The sequence below is a fragment of the Passer domesticus genome, chromosome 15, assembly GCF_036417665.1.
Source record: "Passer domesticus isolate bPasDom1 chromosome 15, bPasDom1.hap1, whole genome shotgun sequence".
In the NCBI taxonomy this organism is placed as follows: Eukaryota; Metazoa; Chordata; class Aves; order Passeriformes; family Passeridae; genus Passer; species Passer domesticus.
In genome coordinates, this window is record NC_087488.1 from 15,590,729 (window position 1) to 15,613,978 (window position 23,250).

At 55.8% G+C, this 23,250-nt stretch overlaps 1 protein-coding gene across 1 annotated transcript in view; it reads right to left on the bottom strand.

The window, feature by feature from the left end:
- Positions 1 to 16,076, bottom strand: part of HS3ST6 (heparan sulfate-glucosamine 3-sulfotransferase 6) — a 31,359-nt gene extending 15,283 nt beyond the window's left edge. The window contains exon 1 of the mRNA XM_064390072.1: positions 15,699 to 16,076. Within this exon, the coding sequence (XP_064246142.1) occupies positions 15,699 to 16,048 (350 nt within the window). The 5' untranslated portion in view covers positions 16,049 to 16,076. The remainder of the gene's footprint in view (positions 1 to 15,698) is intronic.
- Between the last annotated feature and the right edge of the window lie 7,174 nt (positions 16,077 to 23,250).

Here is a 23,250-nt window from a genome sequence, read left to right on the forward strand (position 1 = left end):
CGGGCACCGGGATCACCCCCACGGGATCCCCCCGGCATGCCCAGGCAGCAGCAGCAGTCCTGCTCCAGGATTAAACTGAAATATTGGGGAATCAAAGCCCTTCTGAGAAGTGGCCTTGCAGCAAATTGGTTTTTTTCCTGCACAGCAGCAGCTTTGGAATAAAACAACGCAACCCCAGCCCTTCTTTGGGCATTCCCAAATAGGTTTGGGTGTTTTTTTTCCCCCCAAGTTATTGTGAAAATTTTAAATCAGAAAACTTGTTGGGTAAAAATATTCAATTCCCCACAGCCTGCAGAGCCTCATCAAAAATCCATTTGAAGTATTACTCTCAAATCCCTCATGGCAATGGGATATTTTAAGGTCAGTTAAACTTATTATTCACTCAAGATTTGCTTTCAGGCCCCTGCATATTTCAAACAGATTTTCCCTCATCTCCAACCCAACTGTGTTACAAAAAGCCCTTTCCTCCTCCCCCCTCCTTTTTTTCTTTTCCTGAAAAGAAAAAAAAAAGTTGTCAAAAGAAAAGATCCTAATCAAAACCAGCTTCTGAAGCCTTAAAGGCTGCTACAGTTTGTACTTGTTACCCAAAAACACTGAGGCTATCTCCAGATCCCTAAATCCCCTGACTCCCCGAGCACTGAATGGAGCCTGCTCGGAAAAGAGGAATTAACTCCAATTTGTTTTTCTTATTTGCAATTCATTTCCTTGCAACAGGCTTTAGACACAGGTTGCATTTTTTCTCCCTTTCCTCACACAAGGAAAGGAAGCAACTTCCAAACCTGCAGCCTGGGTTGGTTTTGGATTGTTTAGGATTTCCAGCTTGATGGAAGTGCATTTTCTGCTCCTGCCGTGCCTTTCCCCTCACAGGTTCTCTGGTTGGGTTTTTTTACATAAAGGTCACCTGAAAAATACCATTTTAAAATTTCCTCTGAACCACAAATCTCCTGTTTCAGCCTGGAGAAGGGAAAGCTCCAGGGAGAGCTCAGAGCCCTCCCAGGGCCCAAAGGGCTCCAGGAGAGCTGGGGAGGGACTGGGGACAAGGATGGAGGGACAGGAGCCAGGGAATGGCTTCAGACTGGAAAAGGGGAATTTGGGTGGGATATTGGGGAGGAATTCCTGGGAGGGATCTGCAGAGAAGCTGTGGCTGCCCTGGATCCCTGGGATGTCCAAAGCCAGGCCTGGAGCAGCCTGGGATGCTGGGAGGGGTTGGGATTGGAACTGGAGGAGTTTAAGGTCCCTCCCAACCAATCCAGTCTGGAATTCCCTGATTCCATGGCCAGGACCCACCAGAGCTCCTGGGCAGACCCTGCAGCACACACAGATTGGTGTCACCATGATTTTGTAAGATTTTCTCAGCCTTCTGGTGTTTACATTCTTGTAACAAACTTTCTCACACGCTTTATGTAAATAACATTGTTTTGCGTTCTTTTATGGAGGAGGAGAAATTTGATGGACTGTTGGTTTGTCCAGTGTCACTGGAGAGGTGGCACTGCCACCCTCCAACCCACTGTCACTTTTGGAAACCTGTAAATGTTAGAGTCAAAAATTAAAAAGTCCTTTTGCCAGGATCTTTTTCTCCTGGGAAACTTCAGCTTCTCCAAGTTTTGCTGCTTTGGAATGTGATTTGGAGAATTGTTTACCCCCCATGTGAAATTGTTTTCACTTGATGACCAATGACAGCCACCGGTGTAGAGGCTGTGAGCTGCCACAAGATTTTATTATTTTCTTTTCTTTTCTTTTCCTTTCCTTTCCTTTCCTTTCCTTTCCTTTCCTTTCCTTTCCTTTCCTTTCCTTTCCTTTCCTTTCCTTTCCTTTCCTTTCCTTTCCTTTCCTTTCCTTTCCTTTCCTTTCCTTTCCTTTCCTTTCCTTTCCTTTCCTTTCCTTTCCTTTCCTTTCCTTTCCTTTCCTTTCCCCTTTCCTTTCCCCTTTCCTTTCCTTTCCTTTCCTTTCCTTTCCTTTCCCCTTTCCTTTCCCCTTTCCTTTCCCCTTTCCCCTTTCCCCTTTCCCCTTTCCTTTCCTTTCCTTTCCTTTCCTTTCCTTTCCTTTCCTTTCCTTTCCTTTCCTTTCCTTTCCTTTCCTTTCCTTTCCTTTCCTTTCCTTTCCTTTCCTTTCCTTTCCTTTCCTTCTTTCTGATGGATCCTTTCTCTCTATTTAGTATAGTTCTAGTACAGCATTTTAATGTAATATAATACCATAATATAATAAATCAAGCTTCTGAAACACAGAGTCGGGGTTCTCACCCCTTCCCTGGTCCTGGCACCCTTGAGCACACCCTCAAGGCTGTGCCCCCGTGCTGGCCATGGGAATGTCCAAAGCCAGGGCTGGACATTTGAGCCATGGAACTCCTCCAGAGCCGCTCTTTGGGATCAGGCTGAGCTTCCCCCGGGCAGGAGGATCCCACCCCTGCCTCTCTCCCCACTGGAGATGATTGCCCTTCCCTCAGCAGACCCAGCAAAGGCCACGTCCCCCTTCTTTGGCTGCACCTTCCTCCCAGCAGGGCGAGGAGGGAATTAATTTCACCAGGGCCGGGTGTCAGCCCGAGCACTGCCAGATGTGCAGGGCTCTCCCTCACAGCCATCCCCAGGCCTCCCTGGATATTTAATCTCTCGCTGTCTGGGGTGTGAGGGTCAGGGCCGGGCTTTCCTTGCAGATGCTACAAATCTTCCCTGCTTTTACCATCACCTTGTAACGGCGCCGTAAATCACCCGGCACTTCTCAGGTGAGCCCGTAATTGCCCGTTTGTGTCTCTGAGCAGAGCCCAGCCCTGCTCTTCCTCCTCTCCGCAGCACAGGAGACCTGCTGGGAGCAAGCTCCGGGGCTCTGCGTGCCCCTTCCTCCTCCTGCAAAGTCATCTCCTGGCAGCTGGGCTTCAGCTGCAGCGGGGCAGCGCGAGGAGAGGCCGAGGAGCCGAGGCAGGAAGATTAAAAAAAAGAAAAAACAAAGGTTGGATGGGTCTGTTCCTCATGTGAGGCTGGCTGCTCGCAGCCTTTGATTGCCACACCAGCAAAAGATGGAAATTCACTGCAGGCAAAGGAATTCATTAACGGGAGAAGAAAGGAGCATCAGTCTGTTGGGGGCCTGGCATCAATTCCCAGCCGGGTTTTGAAGTGGCAACAGCTCTCCTTCTTCTTTTAAAGTTGCTCCCCTCTGTCCTGCACGGTGACTGGGGGAGCTGCCAGCACGTGTGGGGCCTCACTCTGCTCATCCCGGGCTGGGGTGGCCCAGCTGGCACAGGACAAACCTGCCTGGCCCTGGGGACACCACCCCAGCACCTCCTGCTGCTCCCCTGCTTTCCTCTGACCCACGGGGGTCCTCAAACCACGGGCAGCCACCGTTCCTCACCGGGCTGCCAGTGTGCTGTGGGGTTTTCTGTGGCCTGGGAGGTGCTTTGGGGGTTTTTATGGCCTGGGAGGTGCTTTGGGAGATGGTTTTGGGGATTTTATGTCCCAGGAGATGCTTTGGGAGATGCTTTGGGGGTTTTTGTGGCCTGAGAGGTGGTTTGGGGGTTTTTATGTCCCAGGAGATGCTTTGGGAGATGGTTTGGGGGTTTTTGTGGCCTGGGAGATGCTTTGGGAGATGGTTTGGGGGTTTTTGTGGCCTGGGAGATGCTTTGGGAGATGGTTTGGGGGTTTTTGTGGCCTGGGAGATGCTTTGGGAGATGGTTTGGAGGTTTTTGTGGCCTGGGAGATGCTTTGGGAGATGGTTTGGGGGTTTCTATGGCCTGGGAGATGCTTTGGGAGATGGTTTGGGGGTTTTTGTGGCCTGGGAGATGCTTTGGGAGATGGTTTGGGGGTTTTTGTGGCCTGAGAGGTGGTTTGGGGGTTTTTAGGGCCTGGGAGATGCTTTGGGAGATGTTTACGTCTCCAAATGGTTTCCTAACCTCTGCTGCTGAGGTTTTTCTGCAGGTGAGAAGATCCTGAACCCCCTCCAGCCCACTTCCAGCTCAAACTGGGGTTGTGTTCAAACACAGCAGTGCCTGTGCACGTGGGCTGTTCTCTCATTCCTGGGGTGGTTTTCTTGTCTTCAGGACATGCTGGCTTCGAGGAGGAACTGAAACTCCGCCCGTGCCAAGCTCAAAAATCATCAAATCTCTGGGGATTCCGAATTAAATCAGAGCAGTTCCCACCCTGTCCTCCACCCAGATCATGCTTTAATTTCTGTTCAGCTGCATGCAAAGAGTGAGATCTGTCCCCGAGAGCTGCCCAGCCCAGCCCAGGGCTCTCTCAGCCAGGTTCCTTCCAAAGAGCACTCTCAGCCCGGCTCTGTGTCCATCAGAAGGGGGCTCTGGGGCTGGTGTGGGGTCAGGGCTGGGTGCATCACACACACACAGCCGAGCGTGGAATTCATCAGCCCTCAGTGTCAGGAAACCAGACACCCCCAGCAACCAGGTGTGTGTCGACACTTCCAGGAATTTGTTTGGTTGTGGCGCTGACATGAGGCTCCCACAGCTGGGCACAGCTGGAGTTAGGTGCTCACTGAACCTCTGAGCCTTTATTTAAAGGCATTTCGCCCAGAAAAAAACCCAAAAAAGTTTAGAAAAGGCCTTGCACCAGCAGAGTGATTAATGCTGAGGGAATCTCCCCTTCCCAGGGTCTGCTCAGTAGTTCAGGTTCCATGAGCGGGGCCTGGTGTGCTCCTGCTCAGCCCCGAGGATGCAGGGCAGCCTCACCCTGCCTGCTCCTCCTCAAAGCGGCCAAACATGAATTTTTAATATTCACACCTAGAGCAGAACTGCACGAGGCTGTCCCTCATTATCTGCCTTGTAACGAGACGGGGATCAAACCTGGTGGCACAGTGACAGCGGCCCCACACGGCCCTGCTGATGGCACAGGGGGTAATTAACCGGCATGTCACACTCAGGCTAACGAGGGTGACCCGCTGGGGGTCCCAGCCCCGTCCCCTGCCCAGGGCTGGGGGCTCTGAGGCCACCTCTGCTCCCCTCGGGGCTGGACTCACCACCAGGGATGAGGTGGGGCAGTGGGGCTGTCCCAGTTTGGGACATGCTGTGACTCTGAGCTCAGCGATGTCCCCGCTGCCACCACGGCCCAGGGGCTGGGGGAGGTGGGGGTGATTGTCCCTGCTGGTTCCCTCAGCCAGCCCAGGGACCTCCAGCACCGACTGGGAGAGAGGGAGGGTGTGATCCAAACACCCAGAGGGACACAGCCACAGCCCTGGGGGACACCAGGGACCTGGAGCCACCTGCCAGGGGTGACACCAGCCTGGAACAGGGACAGAACCAGAACCCAGTGAGCTTCCATCCATCCATCATCCATCCATCATCCATCCATCCATCCATCATCCATCCATCCATCATCCATCCATCCATCCATCCGTCCATCCATCCATCATCCATCCATCATCCATCCATCCATCCATCCATCCATCCATCCATCATCCATCCATCCATCCATCCATCATCCATCCATCATCCATCCATCATCCATCCATCCATCATCCATCCATCCATGGATCCATCCATCATCCATCCATCCATCCATCATCCATCCATCCATCATCCATCCATCATCCATCCATCCATCATCCATCCATCCATCCATCACCCATCCATCATCCATCCATCATCCATCCATCACCCATCCATCCATCCATCATCCATCCATCCATCCATCATCCATCCATCATCCATCCATCCATCCATCATCCATCCATCCATGGATCCATCCATCCATCCATCATCCATCCATCCATCATCCATCCATCCATCCATCATCCATCCATCCATCCATCCATCATCCATCCATCATCCATCCATCACCCATCCATCATCCATCCATCACCCATCCATCATCCATCCATCATCCATCCATCCATCATCCATCCATCCATCATCCATCCATCATCCATCCATCATCCATCCATCCATCCATCCATCCATCCATCCATCCATCATCCATCCATCCATCCATCCATCATCCATCATCCATCCATCCATCCATCCATCATCCATCCATCCATCCATCCATCCATCCATCCATCCATCCATCATCCATCCATCCATCATCCATCCATCCATCCATCCATCATCCATCCATCCATCCATCCATCCACCATCCATCCATCCATCCATCATCCATCCATCATCCATCCATCCATCCATCCATCCATCCATCATCCATCCATCATCCATCCATCCATCCATCATCCATCCATCATCCATCCATCCATCCATCCATCCATCCATCCATCCCACACCATCCAAACTGAGCCCTGAGCTCCCCAAACTCCCTGCAAACCTCCTGCCTCACACCAGAGGATCCCAAAAACCCTGGAATGTCAGGGCAGGACAGTGCCTGAGCACAGCAGGTGAAATCCCCAACCCTAACCCAAAGTACCACTCAAACCTATGAAGAAGAAGGTGAAGAAGAAGGATTATTGTCTTAAAACTTTTATCTTAGCTCTCTATACTTTACTATAGTCTAAAATATTAAGTTTTTGTCTCTGATATTACACCCTTCTAATCAACTGCATATTTGCCATCCTGGTGTTACCCTTCAATTTTGGAATTTTCTCCACAGCCTCAGGTCAACACAGAGTTCTCTTGTGAGTCAGAATCTGCCAGATTTTACAGAAATATAAAACTCTCAGTACCCAGAGCTCCGACAGCCCCGCAGGGCCCTTCCTGGGCTGCTCCCAGCACTGGTGTCCCACCCCACGGAGCAGGACGGCCCTCGGGGACACCCCTGTCCCCTGGCAGCAGCCCAGCCCAGCCCGGCCCTGCTCCTTTGTGCCCCGGCGGATGCGGGTTTGTCACGCTCGGGCTCTGACACCGCGGGGGGACGTTCCGCCCGGCCCTCCCCCAGAAACCTCCTTTTCATGCACACAAACCGAGCCTTCCTCAACAAAACCCGAATTCTCGGCTGAAAGTACTTGGCAGCGGCCCCTCGAAATTTTTCTCAGGCTTGTGTGGCTTCGGAAGATGACTTTGGGAGGCAGAGTGAGAGCCGGAGGAAGAACAAACCCCCCTGTGCCAGCGGGCTGGCACTGGCAGGAAAAGGGGGACAGCTCTGGAGAGGCTGTGGCACGCTGGGGACCACGGGGACAGCAGTGTCACCTCGGGCAGCAGTGTCCCCCTCCCCAGGACAACAGTGTGCCCATCCTTGGACAGCAGTGTCACTTTGGACAGCAGTGTCCCCTGGGACTGCAGTGTCTCCCTCCCCAGAAAAACAGTGTCCCCCCTTTCCAGGACAGCAGTGTCCCCTCTCTGGGGACAGCAGTGTCACCTCAGACAGCAGTGTCCCCCTTCCTGCTGCAGGTTTTGGCGGCGCTGAGCGATCGCGCTGACAAGTGCCCGATCAGTGACACTGATCAATGGCACTGATCGAGCCCTGATCAATAACACTGATCGAGCCCCTCCACGCCGCGGTAATTGGAGGATTTCTTTGGCTCCAATCGACATTTCCTCCCTGGCGGGTGGCCCCTGGAGGGGGGGGATTTGTCACTTGGAATTACCGGGGAGCTCGGGGCACGGGCGGCGTGAGGCAGGTGGGGACAGGGAGACATTCGGGCACAAGCAGCACCTACAGAAGCCTCCAGAGAGGGGGAAATAAATCAAATTAAATAATCTGTGTAGGGCTGTGGAGATGGCAGAGGCATTTCGGGATCCTGCCCTGATGGGGGCTTGATTTCACCCCCAGAAGGAATTATGGAATCATGGTTGGAAAAGGCCTCTAAGATCATCCAGTCCAACAATCCACTGGGCTGCTCAATCCCCTCAGGGATGGGGACTGCACCCCTCCCTGGGCAGCTGGGCCAGGGCTGGGCAGCCCCTCCAGGAGGAAATTCTCCCAAAATCCACCCTGAGCTGCCCTGGCACAGCCTGAGGCCGTTCCCTCTCCTCCTGTCTCTGTTCCCTGGGATAGGATCCCAAATCCCCCCAGCTGTCCCCTCCTGGCAGGAGCTGTGCAGAGCCACAAAGTCCCCCTGATCCCCCTTTTCTCCAGGCTGAGCCCCTTCCCAGCTCCCTCAGGGATTCTCCAGCCCCTTCCCAGCCCCGTTTCCTTCCCTGGCCATGCTCCAGCCCCTCCATGTCCTTCCAAAAGTGCCCCAGAGCTGAGCCAGGTCCTCCTGCAGCCCCAGCAGCTCTGTCCTGCCCTGGGCTGGGGGCTGCTGAGGGGGGCAGGGGGCGGCTCCCCCAGCCCCGGGGTTTGGGATGGCTTTGGGATGGCTGTGGGAAGGTTTTGGGGTGGATTTGGGATGCCGCGGCTCTGGAGCAGCTGGGAAGTTGCACAAGGCAGGAGGCCCCGGCATCCCCCGCCGAGCAGAGCCGGGATGTGGCCCCCGGGGACGGGATCTGTCACTTTCCTGGGCCCTTCCCATCAATCACCGCCTCCTTTTATTTATTTATTTATTGTATTTGCATAAGGCGGCTGCGAATTCCCGGCTGGATGAGCCTGAAGGGTGCGGGCAGGGCAGGGCAGGGCAGGGCAGGGCAGGGGATGCCAATTCTTCACTCCAGCCACAGAAAGCCCCCAGGTGTGCCCAGGGCCGGGTGTGCCCAGGGCCGGGTGTGCCCAGGGCCGGGTGTGCCCAGGCACAGCTCAGGAGCCCGGTGATCAATCAGCAGCAAAGTGGTCAATCAGCCCTTGCCTGCCCAAGGACCTTAACAAGGTCACAGCCTTGTTCTCTCCACACTAATGAGTGGAGATCCCTAATAAGACCTCAGTGACAAGTGACTGTATTAATGTAATTCTCTCCCGCTCCTGATCAATTCTGTGTGTTGAGATGCAGAGCAGCCCCGGGGGCGTGCGAGGCTCTGCCACCCCCTCGCTGTGAGCTGCTGGCAGGGAGAGAGGAGTTATTCCCCTCCTGTCCCTGCCTGCCACCAGATTTCCTTGGTGAGCACACCAGAATCACTCCCAGGAGGAGCTCATCCCACTCCCAAAGTGCTGCTGTTATCCCAGGCTGCCTAAAACACCCCGTGCTGGGGCTTTAACAGCCTAAATAGTACAATTTTTCTGAATTTCAGCCGTTCCCTCCCACATTTCAGTCTGGGACCAGCACCCCGCGTGCTGCAGGCCAGGGCAGTCCCTGCCAGCACAGCCCGGGGTGGAGCAGGGATGCTCTCCATGGCTCTGACCGTGCAAGCCCTGGCTGATCCCTGCTCTCCAGCAGCCCTGGAGGAGCTGGACGCTGACCCTGAGCCCTGGGGTGCCCTGCAGGACCCCACGGGGGGCACAGCTGCCCCTGTGCCCCCTCACCCTCCCTGCCCTGCCTGCCACATCTGCAGCGAGGAGTGACTCACGTCAGGGATGCATGAATAACCTCGAGGATTCCTGTGATCTCCCAGCTGTCTCTGAGCAGAGGGAGAGGAGGGGAAATCCAAGGAGCTGCTGTGAATTTTGCACCCAGGATCATCACCACAAAAGGGGAGTGTGTGAAACATGAGCTGAGACCTCAACCCTGCACAGGGAGAGCTCGGGGCTGCAACCACCAGGGGTTTGTCGTGGTGGGACTGGGGGCTCTGGGCTGCTCTTCACGTGGGGTGAATGTGGGCAGGGCTGGCACAGGGTGCCCAGAGCAGCTGTGGCTGCCCCTGGATCCCTGGCAGTGCCCAAGGCCAGGCTGGGCAGGGCTTGGAGCAGCCTGGGACAGTGGAAATGTCCCTGCCATGGCAGGGTGGGATGACTCGATCTTTGAGGTGCCTTCCAACACAAACCAGTCCATGATTCCACGAATTCCCACAGGAAAGGAAAGACTCATCCTAAACCACTGCCCTGACGTGCCCAGCATGGCCCAGCCCTGGCTGCCCTCACCCCCCAGACCAGGCTCCCAACCAAGTCCCACAGAAGCCTCTCAGAACATCCTCGTGCTCCTCACTTTAAGATTTTGGCCATCCCAAGAGCCGGGATGTGGGGAGGGAAGAGCCAGGCTCAGGTTCCACCCTGTTCCCAGGGCCTTGTCCTGCAGACAAGGAGCATCCATCCATCCATGAATCCATGAATCCATGAATCCATCCATCCATCCATCCATCCATCCATCCATCCATCCATCCATCCATCCCTCAATCTCCCCATGAATCCATCCATCCATCCATCATCCATCCATCCATCCATCCATCCATCCATCCGTCTGTCCATCCATCCCTCCCTCATCCCTCTCTCCATCACCCCCAGCTCCCTAAGCAGGAGGATTTCCACAGCCCTTTGAAAAGCCATTTAGAGCTAAGTCTCGGTATTAAACCTGGCCTTTCCTCGGGCAGGTTTTCAATCTCTGCCCGAGCCTGTTGCAGCAGAAAGTTTTTGAAAAGGTCAGGAGGAAGCTTTTAAGCATCTTTGCCAATTAAGTGCTGTAACCCCCTCCCCGCCGCCAGAGCTGCCCGTCTCCATCCCAGGGGAAGGTAATTACTGTTTTATAAATAAGCTTTGAACTCTCTTAAGTAATTGTCTCTCCTTGCATGAAAGCACCCTCTAAATCCACCGGCCTTTTCCACCTTCTGTCACTACCTCGAAAAAATCCAGGGGAAAAGAATCCACCTAATACCTTGAAGGAGAAACTCCCAAACTTTCCTTTACACTGCAGTGATTATTTCTCCAAGCTTTCAGTAATTCCACTAACAGAAGCCTTGCGGCTCTCCCGGCTCTTGGTGAATTTTTTTGGCAATATTTGACATATTTTCAAAACTTCTCTGGAGTTACATGGACCAAAAAAAAAAAAAAAAAAAAAAAAAAAAAAAAAAAAATTTCAATATTTCAATTTCTGCCCCCTGAGGTTACAACAAGAGAAAGGACAGGAATGAAGAAGCCCTTTCCAAAGGTATTAATTCCCACAATGTTATTTTTTTTAACTAGCCCTGTGATTTCTGTGTGTATTTAAGCAGCCTGGGATAGAAATCCTGATCTGAAGGTCTGAAATCCTTTAGGAACTCAGGTTACTCCTGCACACCCCCTGCCCAGCCCGGGCGTAATCCCCCCATTTATTTAACAGAGCCAGAGACAGGGAAACATTCCTGAGCCGGGAAGAGCACCTTCCACCCTGCAAGTCGCAGCTTTTATCCCCAAAATCCCAGCCAACATTAACACGCAGCTCCAATCACTGGAGCCTGCCACGATCTGAGCAGCAGCACAAGGAACAGCCCGACTTCATTTCGCCTGCAGGCTGAGCCGGGCTAGAATTCAGGCTCCCAAACCTGCTTGGGTCAGCAAGAAGCACTTGATGGGATCGGGAAGAAAACCCGGCCGCGTGGAAATAAGGGAATAACAGGGTGGAAATGGGGGCAGGAGGGTTGAGCTGTGCTCCTCGCCCCATCCCCGACCCCCCAACACGGGCCAGGCACAGCCCCCGTCCCTCCCCACCCGCAGCAATCCCGCAGCTGGGAGCCCTTTAAATGGTTTCAAATGTTTAATTCCTCATCGTGGCAGTAAAAAGCTATTTTTAATCCCACGTGAAAGCAGTTTGCAGAAACCCAAACTTTGCACGAATTATGGATGGCTTCCCAAGCCCGGGCGGTGCTGGGTGTGTGTTGGGGAGCAGAAAACAAGGGGCACAGCATCAGGGAAACCCATCCGCTTACACCTGGTCCTAAGAGCAGGGCTGGGGCTAAAACAGCGCATAAAAACCGATCCAAAACACTGCGCCTTAAGTGAAAGCTTTACTGTATCTCATTCTTAGTTAAAATCAGCTTTTTCTCAGGTTTCCCGCATGTTTTCTTTGTACTCGGGGTTTCATTTCCCAAACACGGGGGTGAGGATCCGGGAAGCTGAGACAGAAAGGTCTCGCTTGTGAATGGGAGTGGAAAAAAAGAAGAAAAGATTGCAAAGTAAGAGAGGCGAGAGGCTGCGGGGCTGAGTGTCTGCGAGCGCCCCGGAGAACAAGGGCCGCTCAGAGGCGGCAGCGCTGAAACCGAGCCCACCAGGAGCAGAGATTAGCGGTGCCAATGAATAAAGATAACGTCCCGAGCAGCTCCGAGCATCGCCATCCGGATCCCTTTGTCTCCCCGCACCTTGGCGCTTCCCCGAGGAAAGCTCGCCCTGGAAGGGGCCGCGAGAGCGGTGCCAAAACCCAGCCTGGTGACTCCCGAGGAGCCGATTTCATTCAGCAGCTCCGGCTATAGAGTGGCTTGATCTGTCTGTACAATCACAACACACACAAAAACCCCTCCAGGCACCTACTTAGCTCCACTTTTCAGCTGCCAATAACGCTCCCGGCAAAAGTCAAAAGAGCAGCGCCGCAGCCGCGTCCTTCCCCTGTCGCTCAAAGGCGTCGGGGTTGCGAGGTTCCGAGATAACAAAGTCTGGCTCAAGAAATCCTGGATGCCTTTCAAGAGCGTTATTAGCTGCCGTGAATGGGCTCGGGGAAGGGGAGGGGGCAAAGCCCACATGCCAGGGGAGGCTCGCTGCTCCCCCTGCACCTCCCGGAGCTGCTCCCGAGCTGGGACGCCCCAGCACGGCACAGAGGGATGAGGAACCCCGCGGAGAGTTCTTCCCCCTCATGCCAGCTTTCATGTTGGATGGGATGAGAAAAAGAGAATGCAAAGTTAAATGTGGCCTGCGGGAGTCTGCGGGCTGGCCCTGCAGGGCCCGAGGATGCTCGGTGGGGATGGCAGCCCCTCGCGTCCCGCTGGCTGCAGAGGGACAATCACCACACATCCCGAGGTACTTTTTAATACTTCTGGTGCAAACTGTATGAAAACAGGGGATTCTTTCTGTACAATTCCTACAGATCCCGTGCCAGGGACGTGTGGGGTGCAGGGAGCCCTGGCCCAGCCCCATTCCTGCCCAAGCTTCCTTTGGGAGAAGCAGGACAGGATGGAGGAGAGGGACAGGGACCCCAGACCACGCAGGGAAACCCCAGGACAGAGGAAAAGCCCACTCACCCTGAGCCAACGCTGCCACAAAGTTTTGGCAGATGGGGACGAGGAGAATCCTTTGGATGAGCTCAGAGCTCCCCACACGATTCCCTGAGAGCTGAGCTCCCCTGAAGCCCCTTCCCCACAGCCCAGGCCCCTCTCCCAGCACTGCCGTGCTCCCCCAGACCCCCGAGGCTGGGGCGAGGCACAGGGAGCAGCCGGGACTCTGATGGGAGCCGGAGCAGCTCTGGCGTCCCAAAAGGGAGCAATCCCACGCAAGGATTCTGCTACACCCCCAAAACGTCCCCAGGGGAGCAGAGCAGAGCCCCAGCCCCACCATGCCAGGGGTGGACACGTCCCAGGGGTCCCTGTGAGCCCAGACCTGCTCCCCTCACACCCAGGGGGTTCCAGCCCCCAAACCCCCTCACCCCACCAATGTTTCCCTCCATCCCCACAGGAAAGGCAGGGCCTGGCCCCACACCTTCAGAGATGCTCCAAGTTTGGCAGTGGATTTGTGAATATCACCCCAAAGAGCTCGGATTCAATTCAGTTTTTACCATTTGTCCTCACCTACATTCCCAAACAGACACAGACAGTCCCAAAGGGGACCCCCACACCCCAAACTGGCAGCAGGCACCCCAGAATCCTCTCTTCTTTTTATTGAGGTTTCCTTCAAGCAGCACCGAGTGCCAAAAAAATTAAAATTGTGTTTTGCTTCAGGAGAAAACATCCCATCATGCTTGGATCAGCCATTAAATCATTTGTGCTGCAGCCTCCAAAAGGTGTTTAATCTTCTTAGAATTAGCTAAAGCTGTAGTAACTCAAGGAATTCTGTAGGAGATGCTTTTGCAGAACACTTTCTTTTCACTACTACTCAAAAAAAAAAGGGCTTTGGGCCATTTCAAATTTAAATTAAATAAAACAATCCAGTAAAAATAAATTATTTCAGTCAGTAACTTACAACAAACTACTTATCACCCGCGAGGCGATGCTCCTGCCAGAGCAGGGAAATCACTACGGGACGGAGCTACTGAGGAGGAACAAAATAATTCCGGAGTGATATTTCCAAGGGAATTCTTTTTCCACATTTACTCAAAACAAGCAACAACCTACAGGTGCCTTCGGGCCAAATATCTTGGCGTGAGAAGCAGTTGGTGTAATTTCGGTTTCCTAGCAAGTTCAAATATTTTAAAAATGTTTACACCACTTTTGAGATATCCATAGGAAAAACCCGATTTTCTGTCCAACTTCTGTTCCCCTCCACTCCAGCCCATCCCAGCTTTAAACATTTAGCTCTGTCTGCCTTTGCCGGGGATAAAATCCCTCGGTACTGCGAGGTCTGTGAGAAGACAAAACAAGAGGCAGAGAGGAGAGGAAGCGAAGGGAAATACTTGTGTGTGTGTGTGTGATTAAAACCACACTTTATGCCGAGTTAAAGTAAAACATCTCCCGATTTTCGCCTGGCCCCGAAGGATGCGGATTCTCCCCAGCCCAGAAAACCTTCCCCGCTCCATTTCCCCAAATTTACCACAACCACATGCGGCATCACCTCGAGCCTGGTGTCAGGCCAGGCTCCCTGCAAGCACTCCCAGCCCTGAAAACTCGCAGCAGAGCCATCCAAACTGAGATTTATTTCTGCTCCTTGCCCGCGGTCCGTCCTGCGAGCCTCGCCGGGCGCGATATGAGAGCGCTCGATCTTCCCCGCTTTAATTATGCGCTCGCACTCATTAAAGCCCCGTTCTGCCGAGCGAGAGGGCAGCTCGCAGTGCTCACCCCAAAAAAAGATTAGTGACCATCATTATGGCTCCCGGAGCCGAGCAATGAGCTCATAAATCAGGGCGATATTAACGCAGCCGTAAAAACAAGCGCCGCTACTTACTGGGGTTTGAAGGTGCGCTAAGAGCAACTTTACAGCCCAGATGTGGGCTCGGAGAGCTGACACTCTGCGGGTAAAATTACCGCTGAAATTACTCTTTCCATTAAAGACGGCTGATTTTTCACAGGTTGTTACTTCGGCCAGGGCTGGGGAGCTGCAGCCTCCCCCCAAAACGCGAGAGAAACGCGGAATTCCCGGGGAAAAGGGATGGACGGGCAGGAAGGACAGCGAGAGCTGCTCCTTTTATTATTTTCAGATGTTTCCCCGAGAGCACCACGGCGCTTTCAGACATCCACACACTTGGACTGCCTTCAGAATAACGGAGCAGGTTCCACCCCCGGCTTCCAGGGACTTATCGCCGCCGACTCCGCTCGGCCCAGCCGCTCTGGGGCTGCCCGGGGACGCGCGTTTAATGCGCTCCACATGCACAGTAGCTGCTCTTCCGAATGCTTTATCGCCTGAAGAGCTCGAGCCCATGGAAACCCTCAGAAAACAAACCCCCCTGGCTCACTCCAGCTCTGCCCTTTGCCACAAGCCCACCGAGGATCCCACGGGCTCGCCCCTCGCCCGCTCCCTGAGGTCCGCGCTCATTTCTGGTCTTCAGAAACCACAAGAATAAAACAAATCCTAAAGGAACCCGGTGGGGAAACGGGGGCACGGCTGGGGATAAAGCGCTGAAGGTTAAAATCGCAAAGCCTGGGGAGAGAAACGAGCGCGGTTTTGCTGCCGGCTTCGCCCCCGGCCGGGCGGGATGCGGGAGGGGAGGCGCGGGGACAGGAGCGACACGGGGACAAGGACACCGCTTTTCACACTGCAGCAGCCCCCCAAAAGCAGCCGCCAGCCCCTTCCCCAGCCCGGGCGAGGCTCGGAGCCGGGGACCCGCACTCCCCTTCCCTCGGACCCCCTTCCTCTCCCGGGACCCGCCTGTTGCGGAGCCGCCGCATCCCATCCCGGCCACCAATTAACGCAGCCCTGCGCTAATTACCGACCCCCTCATCCACCCCCCCGCCGCCTTACCTGTACCAGCGCAGCCCCTTCTCGTAGCACCTGTCGAAGAAGTGGGGCTCGGCGCCCACCGCCCGCACCCCGGGGTGCGCCCGCAGGAACTCGAGCAGCGCCCGCGTCCCGCCCTTCTTCACGCCCACGATGATGGCCTGGGGGAAGCGGCGGCTGCCGCCCCCCGCGCCCCCCGAGCCCCCCGGGCCCGCGGGCAGCGCGGCGGGCGGCGGCGGCAGCAGCGCGGGCGGCAGCGGCTCGCAGGGCCCGGGCAGGCAGGAGAAGAAGTAGGTGAAGAAGAGGATCATGGTGAGGAGCAGCGAGGCGCGGCGGCCCCCGGCGGGTCCCAGCAGCCGCCCGCTACATCCCATCGGGGGCCGCGCATCCCGCACCGCCGCCGCCGCCGCCCCCCGCCCGGCCCCGCGCCCCCCGAGCCCCCCCCGGCCCCGCCGCGCCGCCCCCACGCGGGGCGGGGGAGGGCGAGGACACGCGCGTGGGGCGGTGACGCCCCGGGGAGGGGAAGGGGAGGGAGGGGAGGGAGGGGACTGGGAGCGGGGAGGGGGCGCGGCACACGCGGGGACAGAACCTTCCACCCCCCCCCACGCGTGGCTGTCACCCGGACGGGGCAGCCCCTGCTCCTGCCACACAGGGGACGCGTTTGCCCACGTTTCCCTGTGTTCTCACGTGTTTTCCCTGTGTTTTCCTTTTCCCCCCCCATGTTTTTGCTTGGTTTTTCATGGTACCCCACATTTCTCTGTGTTCTCCCTGCATTTCCCTTTTTTCCCCCATGTTTCTGCTTGGTTTTTCATGTTACCCCACATTTCTCTATGTTTTCCCTCTATTTCCCTTTTTCCCCCCATGTTTCTGCTTGGTTTTCCATGTTACCCCACGTTTCCCTGTGTTCTCATGTGTTTTCCCTGTATTTTCCTTTTTCCCCGCCATGTTTCCATTGATTTTCCATGTTACCCCACGTTTCCCTGGATTTCCCTTTTCTTCCCCATGTTTCCATTGATTTTCCATGTCACTTCACATTTCCCTGCATTTCCCTTTTTTTCCCCCACGTTTCTGCTTGGTTGTCCATGGTGCCCCACATTTCCCTGTGTTCTCACATGTTTTCCCTGTATTTTCCCTATTTTCCCTCATGTTTCTGCTTCGTTTTCCACAGTACCCCACATTTCCCTGTATTTTCCTTTTTTCCCCCATGTTTCCACTTGGTTTTCCATGCTACCCCACATTTCCCTATGTTACTCTCTGTTTTCACTTTTTCCCCTGTTTCCCCCTATTTTCCCACATTTCCACACATTTTCCCACGTTTCCCTGTGTTCTCACGTGTTCCCCCTGTATTTCCCTTTTTTCTCCCATGTTCCACTTGGTTTTCCATGTTACTCCACATTTCCCTGTGTTACCACTCCATGTTTTCACTTTTCCCCGTGTTTCTCCCTATCTTCCCACATTTCCCCCTATTTTCCCACGTTTCCACACATTTCCCCATGTTTTTCCATATTTTCACCACGCTTCCCCATGTTTTCACATGCTTCCCACATTTCCCTGTGCTCCCACACGTTTTCCCACCATTTCCCCCATTTCCCCACACCTCGCCACCTTTTCCCATCAATTTTTCCTCTTGCCTGTGTTCCCCCCTCCTCGCCATTCCTGGGCTGGTTTTGGGAAGGGTCTGACTCCAGCAGCAGAGCAGGATGCCAGGCAGGCCCCAGGCTGGGGTCTTAATTAGCCTGTTAATGTAATTAACTCTTTTCCAAGAGCTGGGGAGTGTTGGGGACGGGGATCCACGGCCTGGGATGGGGAGGGTGCAGCAGAGCTGGGTTGGGGTCAGTGAAGGTCCTGTAGGGCCACGGGGGCACCAGTGGGGACTTGTAGGGTGGCAGCGCTGCAGGGGGACATGGGGACAGGGCTGGGGGTGACACTGGGACATGGGTGGGGGTGACACTGGGACATGGGTGGGGGTGACACTGGGACATGGGTGGGGGTGACAAAGCTGCAGGGGGACATGGGGACAGGGCTGGGGGTGACAAACTTGGGGGGTGACACGGGGACAGGGCTGGGGGTGACAAACCTAGAGGGGGCACAGGGACAGGGCTGGGGGTGACAAAGCTGCAGGGTGACACTGGGACAGGGCTGGGGGTGACAAAGCTGCAGGGTGACATGGGGACAGGATGGCAGGGTCACAGGGCTGCAGGGTGACTCGGTGGCAGGGTGGCAGGGCCGCAGGGTGACACGGTGACAGGGGACAGGCTGCCTGGCTGCGGGGCAGGGCTTTGTGCCCTCTCGTGGCTGCTCGGGCCCCAGGGCAGCGCTCAGGGGGACGGAGCAGCCGAGACCCCTCCCAGGCCAGCCCAGCCCCGAGCTGCAGCGCTGGCACCGGCGTGCAGCGGCTCCTGGTGCCTTGCTCTGGTTCTTCTGTTCCCCAGAGTCTGGATTGCTTTGGTACAGAACTCTGAACTGCACACAAAGTGTCAGCAGCTCTCCTCACAGCTCAGCCACACAGAACAATCCTTCTCCAGCCCCAGAACCAAGGACACCACTGCAGCTTCAGCCCAAAAAGTGCAAACAACCGGGAAATAAAGAGAGAAAAACAAAATAATATGGAAATTTATAACCTAAAACTGTAATTGAACAGTGAACCCCAATATGCAAATGGACCAACAGTTATAAAAGTGTGAGACCTTATGAAAGTCTGCACAAACTTACAAAAGTGTGCATTTTGTGACCATTTTGGTTCATCTTGGGTGCAGCCCTGGCTGGGCTCTCGCGCTGCCCAAGGTGGATCCATTGAACCTTTTAATAAATCCCTGCTTTATCCCTTAGCTCTGCCCAGCTCTGCTCCAGCTCAGCCCTCCCCAGGCATCACCATCAGAGCAGCTCCATCAGCACAGACACATCCAAGCCCTGCCCCTGGCCAGCCCTGGCTGCCTCTCCCCAGCCGCTGGAAACAGGAGCAGCTCCAGCTCCCTGTTTGCCTTGGGAGCGGGAATGTTGCTCTTGGAAAATGCCAATTTGTCAGAGCGGGAACGTTTGGCAAGAGCAGATCCCTCCTGACAAACTCCTGTCCCAGCTCAGCCAGGGAGACTCCGGGAGAGTGGCGGGGGGAGCAGGGACTCACCCTCCTCTGCCTCGCCGTGGGGGCTGCCAGGGCTGGTGCCACGGGGCCTCTTGGCAGCGCCAGCTCCCCACAGTGCAGTCCCAGGCTTCCTTCCTCACCTCCAGAATCTGGGCAGAAGGCTGAAAACACGAGTCTGCGGCCAGGGCCAGGCGCCGAGGGCTTGGGACGTGCCCAAGGTCACCCCAGCCCCGTGCCTGGAGGAGCTGGGGGGCCCTGCAGGAGGGGGGGCTGTGTAATGAATCCGGGGGGTCCCTGCGTGCAGCCCAGACCCCACCAGGCAGGCAGCTCGGGGTGAGCAGCTCACGTGCGGGTTTTTAGCAAAATCTGGGATTTTGGTTGAGATAAATGAGTTCTGCGCGCTCTCCTCAGTGTGTGTGGTGCCCCGGGCTGGCAGTGGCTGTGCCAGGGCCTCGCCACCCTCCACGGTCCCCAGTGAAGCACAGCCAGGGCTGTTTGCCCTCCCTGGGTCCTGGCAGGGGTGGCAGCCCCAGGGCCGGGCTGGTGGCACCTGTGGGAGGGAGGTGCTGCATGGAAACCCCACAAACCCTGCTCAGAGCAGTGGGATCAGCTCTTCCCACAATCCCTGCCGCAGGGGATGTCCTGCCACGCCCAGGACAAGTGACAAGTGCCACCAGGGCCAAACCCAGCAGCACCAGCACAGCACCAGGTGAGCTCCGTGCTGCATCCCAAACCAGCAGGGGGGACCCTGCCACCCCACAGGTCCCCAGCAGTGGCAGTGTCCCCTCCTCCAGCCCCCCTGCCACCCCACAGGTCCCCCAGCAGTGTCCCCTCCAGCCCCCCTGCCCACCCCACAGGCAGGCAGGAGCCACTCGGGGATTTCTGCGATTTCCCCGAGTTTGTTACTCCAGGGAAAGCAAGAAAAGGGCTGGGGGAGCGGCGGGGATGAGGAATTCTTTGGGAACAGGGCATCACTGCAGGTCAGCTCCCCGCGCAGCTTGCCGGGCTGGTAAAGGCGAGCGCGGCTCTGAAAGGCGAGCACAGCTTGGGGGCGAGCGGCTGCTCAAACAGGCAATTAGCGCCGCCGGCACAAGCCAATTAGCGCGGCTGCTCCCCTGATTGCAGCCGGTGTTGGACAAACTGCTCGGGTTCAAAGAGCAGCCCGCAAAAGGCAGCTCGGGGAGGAAACCCCATCCCCGGGGATGGCCCGGTGTCCCCAAAGCCACGCTGTCCCCACCCAGGGGTCACCCAGGCAGGGTGTCCCCAGGAGCTCTGGCAGTGCCACCCCCGGCTGCACTCCCACCCAGGCTCTCAGCAAAGGCTCTCCCCCAAGATTTGAGGTTTATCTGTTGGATTTTGGGGAAAACCATCATTGATGATGTCACGGTGCAGGGGGATTTGTCTGATCCTGCAGTGGGGAAAGGCAGGATGGAGAAAAGCCCAGGTGGGAGCATCAGGGCTGTGCCAGAGCCGATCAGAGAACGAGGACTGGAGCACGGAGGAATGGATCACATCTCCCTGGGATCACCCGCAGCTCATCCCCTCCACACCCCATTCCCGTCACCAAAGGAGACACCAAAAACTCATCAAGCAAGGATGAAAAGCAAGCCCCAGAGGCCAGCCGAGCTGCAAGGGCTGGGCTGGGGGCTGAGCCCCAGCTCCAGCAGCAGCTCCAGCGGGCTGGCTCCAGGCTCCTGGCACGCCGCCACCCCCGGGGTGGAGCCCAGCCCTGTTATTAAAATGTGTGACAGCAGCTCAAGATGGAAAGTGAAGTTGTACATTCTCCATCTGAAACTCCGGCAGGAATTTCAAGCAGGGGAATGCAATTTCCAGCCTGGAGGAGAGCCAGCAGCGCCAGGGCGAGATTTTTCTTAATATGGTTTTGCAAAACTCCAGCACAGAAAATTGCCCGTGGGTGCAGAGGTTGTGGGGAGCTGCAGACAGCCCCGTGCTGGGAGGAGGATAAACCCTGCTGGATTTGGGGCTGAGCCACGCAGGGCTGCGTGGACAGGACATCCCCCAGCTCGGGAAGGGAAGCTCAGTGCCCCAGGAGGGAGGGGTTTGGCCGGGGCACCTCCAGCAGCCCAAAAAGGAGGTGGCTGCACCAGCTCTGGGTGTTGCTGTGCCCGTGGGATTTGGGACAGCGACCTGCAGGAGCAGGGGAGCCCCGGGCACCCCGAGGCTGCAGAGGCAGGGCTGGCTCCCATCCAGCTGCAGCCACTGAAGAGCCTCCCCCCAATTTCTGCTTTTGATTTAAGTCATCCCAGTGAGGGGATAAGGCAGCCAAAACCCACTGGCTTGTTTTTTGGGTTTTTTTGGGTTTTTGGGGGTTTTTTTGGGGTTTTTGAGTTTTTTGGGGTTTTTTGTTTGGTTGTTTTTTGGGGATTTTTTTTTTGGTTTTTTGGGGATTTTTTTTGTTTTGTTTGTTTTTTTTGTTTGTTTCTTTGGTTTTTTTAAAGCTTCAATTTATAAAATAACATACACGAAACGTGCAATTTTTATTGGGGCAGGCAGAGCCACAGAGCTCAGAGCAAAGCCCAGCCCTGGACTCTGACGCTGCCCCAGCCCTGCCCTGAGCCCAGTCCCCTCCTCATTGCCCACCTGACACAAACTGGGAGCAGCCATTCCCTCAGTGGTGCCCTCCTGGCTGGGAACACACGAGTGACACAGATTTCACTTCACCCTGGGAGGGAAAAAAATGACAGGGATGGGAGGAGGCACAAAAGTGACACAAAAGTCACAAAAGTGACATTTTTTTGTGTTTAATTGCTGTAACGCAGCCCCTGGGCAGGCAAGTCTGAGGAATCAGAGGGATTTGTGTCTCCTGGCTGCATGTGTGGAGCAGCAAGGACATTTCCAGAGGGAAAATCCCCTCTGGGAGCAGCCAGGGGTGGCACAGAGCAGGGTCAGTGTTTGCAGAGGGTGAGGGCTGCAGCCACAGGGGAGGTCTGGAGCCTGTCCAGCTGCAGGCCACAGCTGGACTGGGAACTCCAGAGTGGCTCTGGCGCCCCGGGGGATGCCCCGAGGTGGGCTCAGCCCCCGGGGAGCTCCTGGAGCCACCTCTGTCTCTGCTGGGGCTGGGCTCAGCATCATCACCCTCGGCAGCCCCTGTCCCACGCCACAGTGACCCCTGCCCCCTGCACAGGGGCTCCTGGAGCCCTGGTGACACTTGTGTGCTGCTGATCTCACTTGGAGTTAATTGCACGGCAAACAGACACCGCCCTAACGAGCCGGGAAGGGTCCCAGGCGGGGCTGGGGGGTGGGATGCAGGAATCCCCCCTGCCCTGCCCTGCCCTGCTCCCACCCCTGCTGCTCGCCGGCAGCTCCAGAGCAGTAATGCCATTTGGGGTGGGGAATGGGGCACCAGGGAACCTCTCCTGGCCTCAGCAGGTGAGACCCAGGCTGGACAGGGCTGGGAGCAGCCTGGGGTGGTGGCAGTGTCCCTGCCCGTGGCAGGGGGTGGCACTGGATGGCTTTAAGGTCCCTTCCCACCCAAACTGCTCAGGGAATTCATGATTCTGTAATTTCTTGCTTAAAATACATCCACAACATGCTCACTGCAGGTGAAATCACAATTTTTCAGCCTCAAACCGTGCCCCTGGTCCATATTCCCCTGGTGCCAGAGGCACTGGGACAGACTGGGGACCCTGCAGGGAGCAGCAGCACCCCTGAAGTGAGGATGCTCCCCAGCCCTGCTCTGGGGGAGCCAGGAGGAGAGGCAGGACAGGCTCCGTGCCCTGGCACAGGCCCAGCTTGTCACCTGGACTGCAGAATCCTGTCCCAAGCTGTCCCCAAAGCAGGCAGGACTCACCCAGAGCTGTTCCCAATCCAGCAGCGAGCAGCTGGGACTCATCCTCCTTCCCCTGAGTCACAGCCACGAGCTCCCCGTGGCCGTGCCCAATCTCTGTGGGAAATTGCTTTTTCCAAGCAAATCATTTACAAGTTTCCTCTTTTTTTTTTTAAAGGGGAAAAAATATCCCAACCCATTAGGAGCAGGGGGTGTTTTCCTCGTTTGCCATGAGCAAATCCTGTTGCCAGGTGCAGATGGCCACGTTTAGGAGTCCGTGGAGGTCTGGCGTGCCCCCTGCTAGCTCCATGCACAGGTGGGGGGTAGCTTTCTTCTGGCTCAGGCTCAGGCAAACATCCAGTGGCCAAAGGGAGAGAAAGGTGTGGGACTGAGGACTGGAACACCTGGAGCGGAGCCCAGCACAGGGAAACACAAAGTGAGGTTTGAAGGAGAATGATTCAGATGGATGGAGGGGGGAAAGGGGATTCAAAAGGCAATCAGAAGCAGAAAGGAGGCTCCCAGTGTCCTTCTTCAGGTGCTGCTGGGGTTGGGACACAGGAAAAACATGGTGTGAAAGAGGGACACAAAGCCCAGCACTGGATCAAACCCTGGCCAGCTGCAGCCCAGCCAGACCTCCTCTGTGGGCAAGGCAGATTCCAGAGTTTAATGTGTTAAAACCGAATTTCAGCAGCAGAATCAGGCTCCCA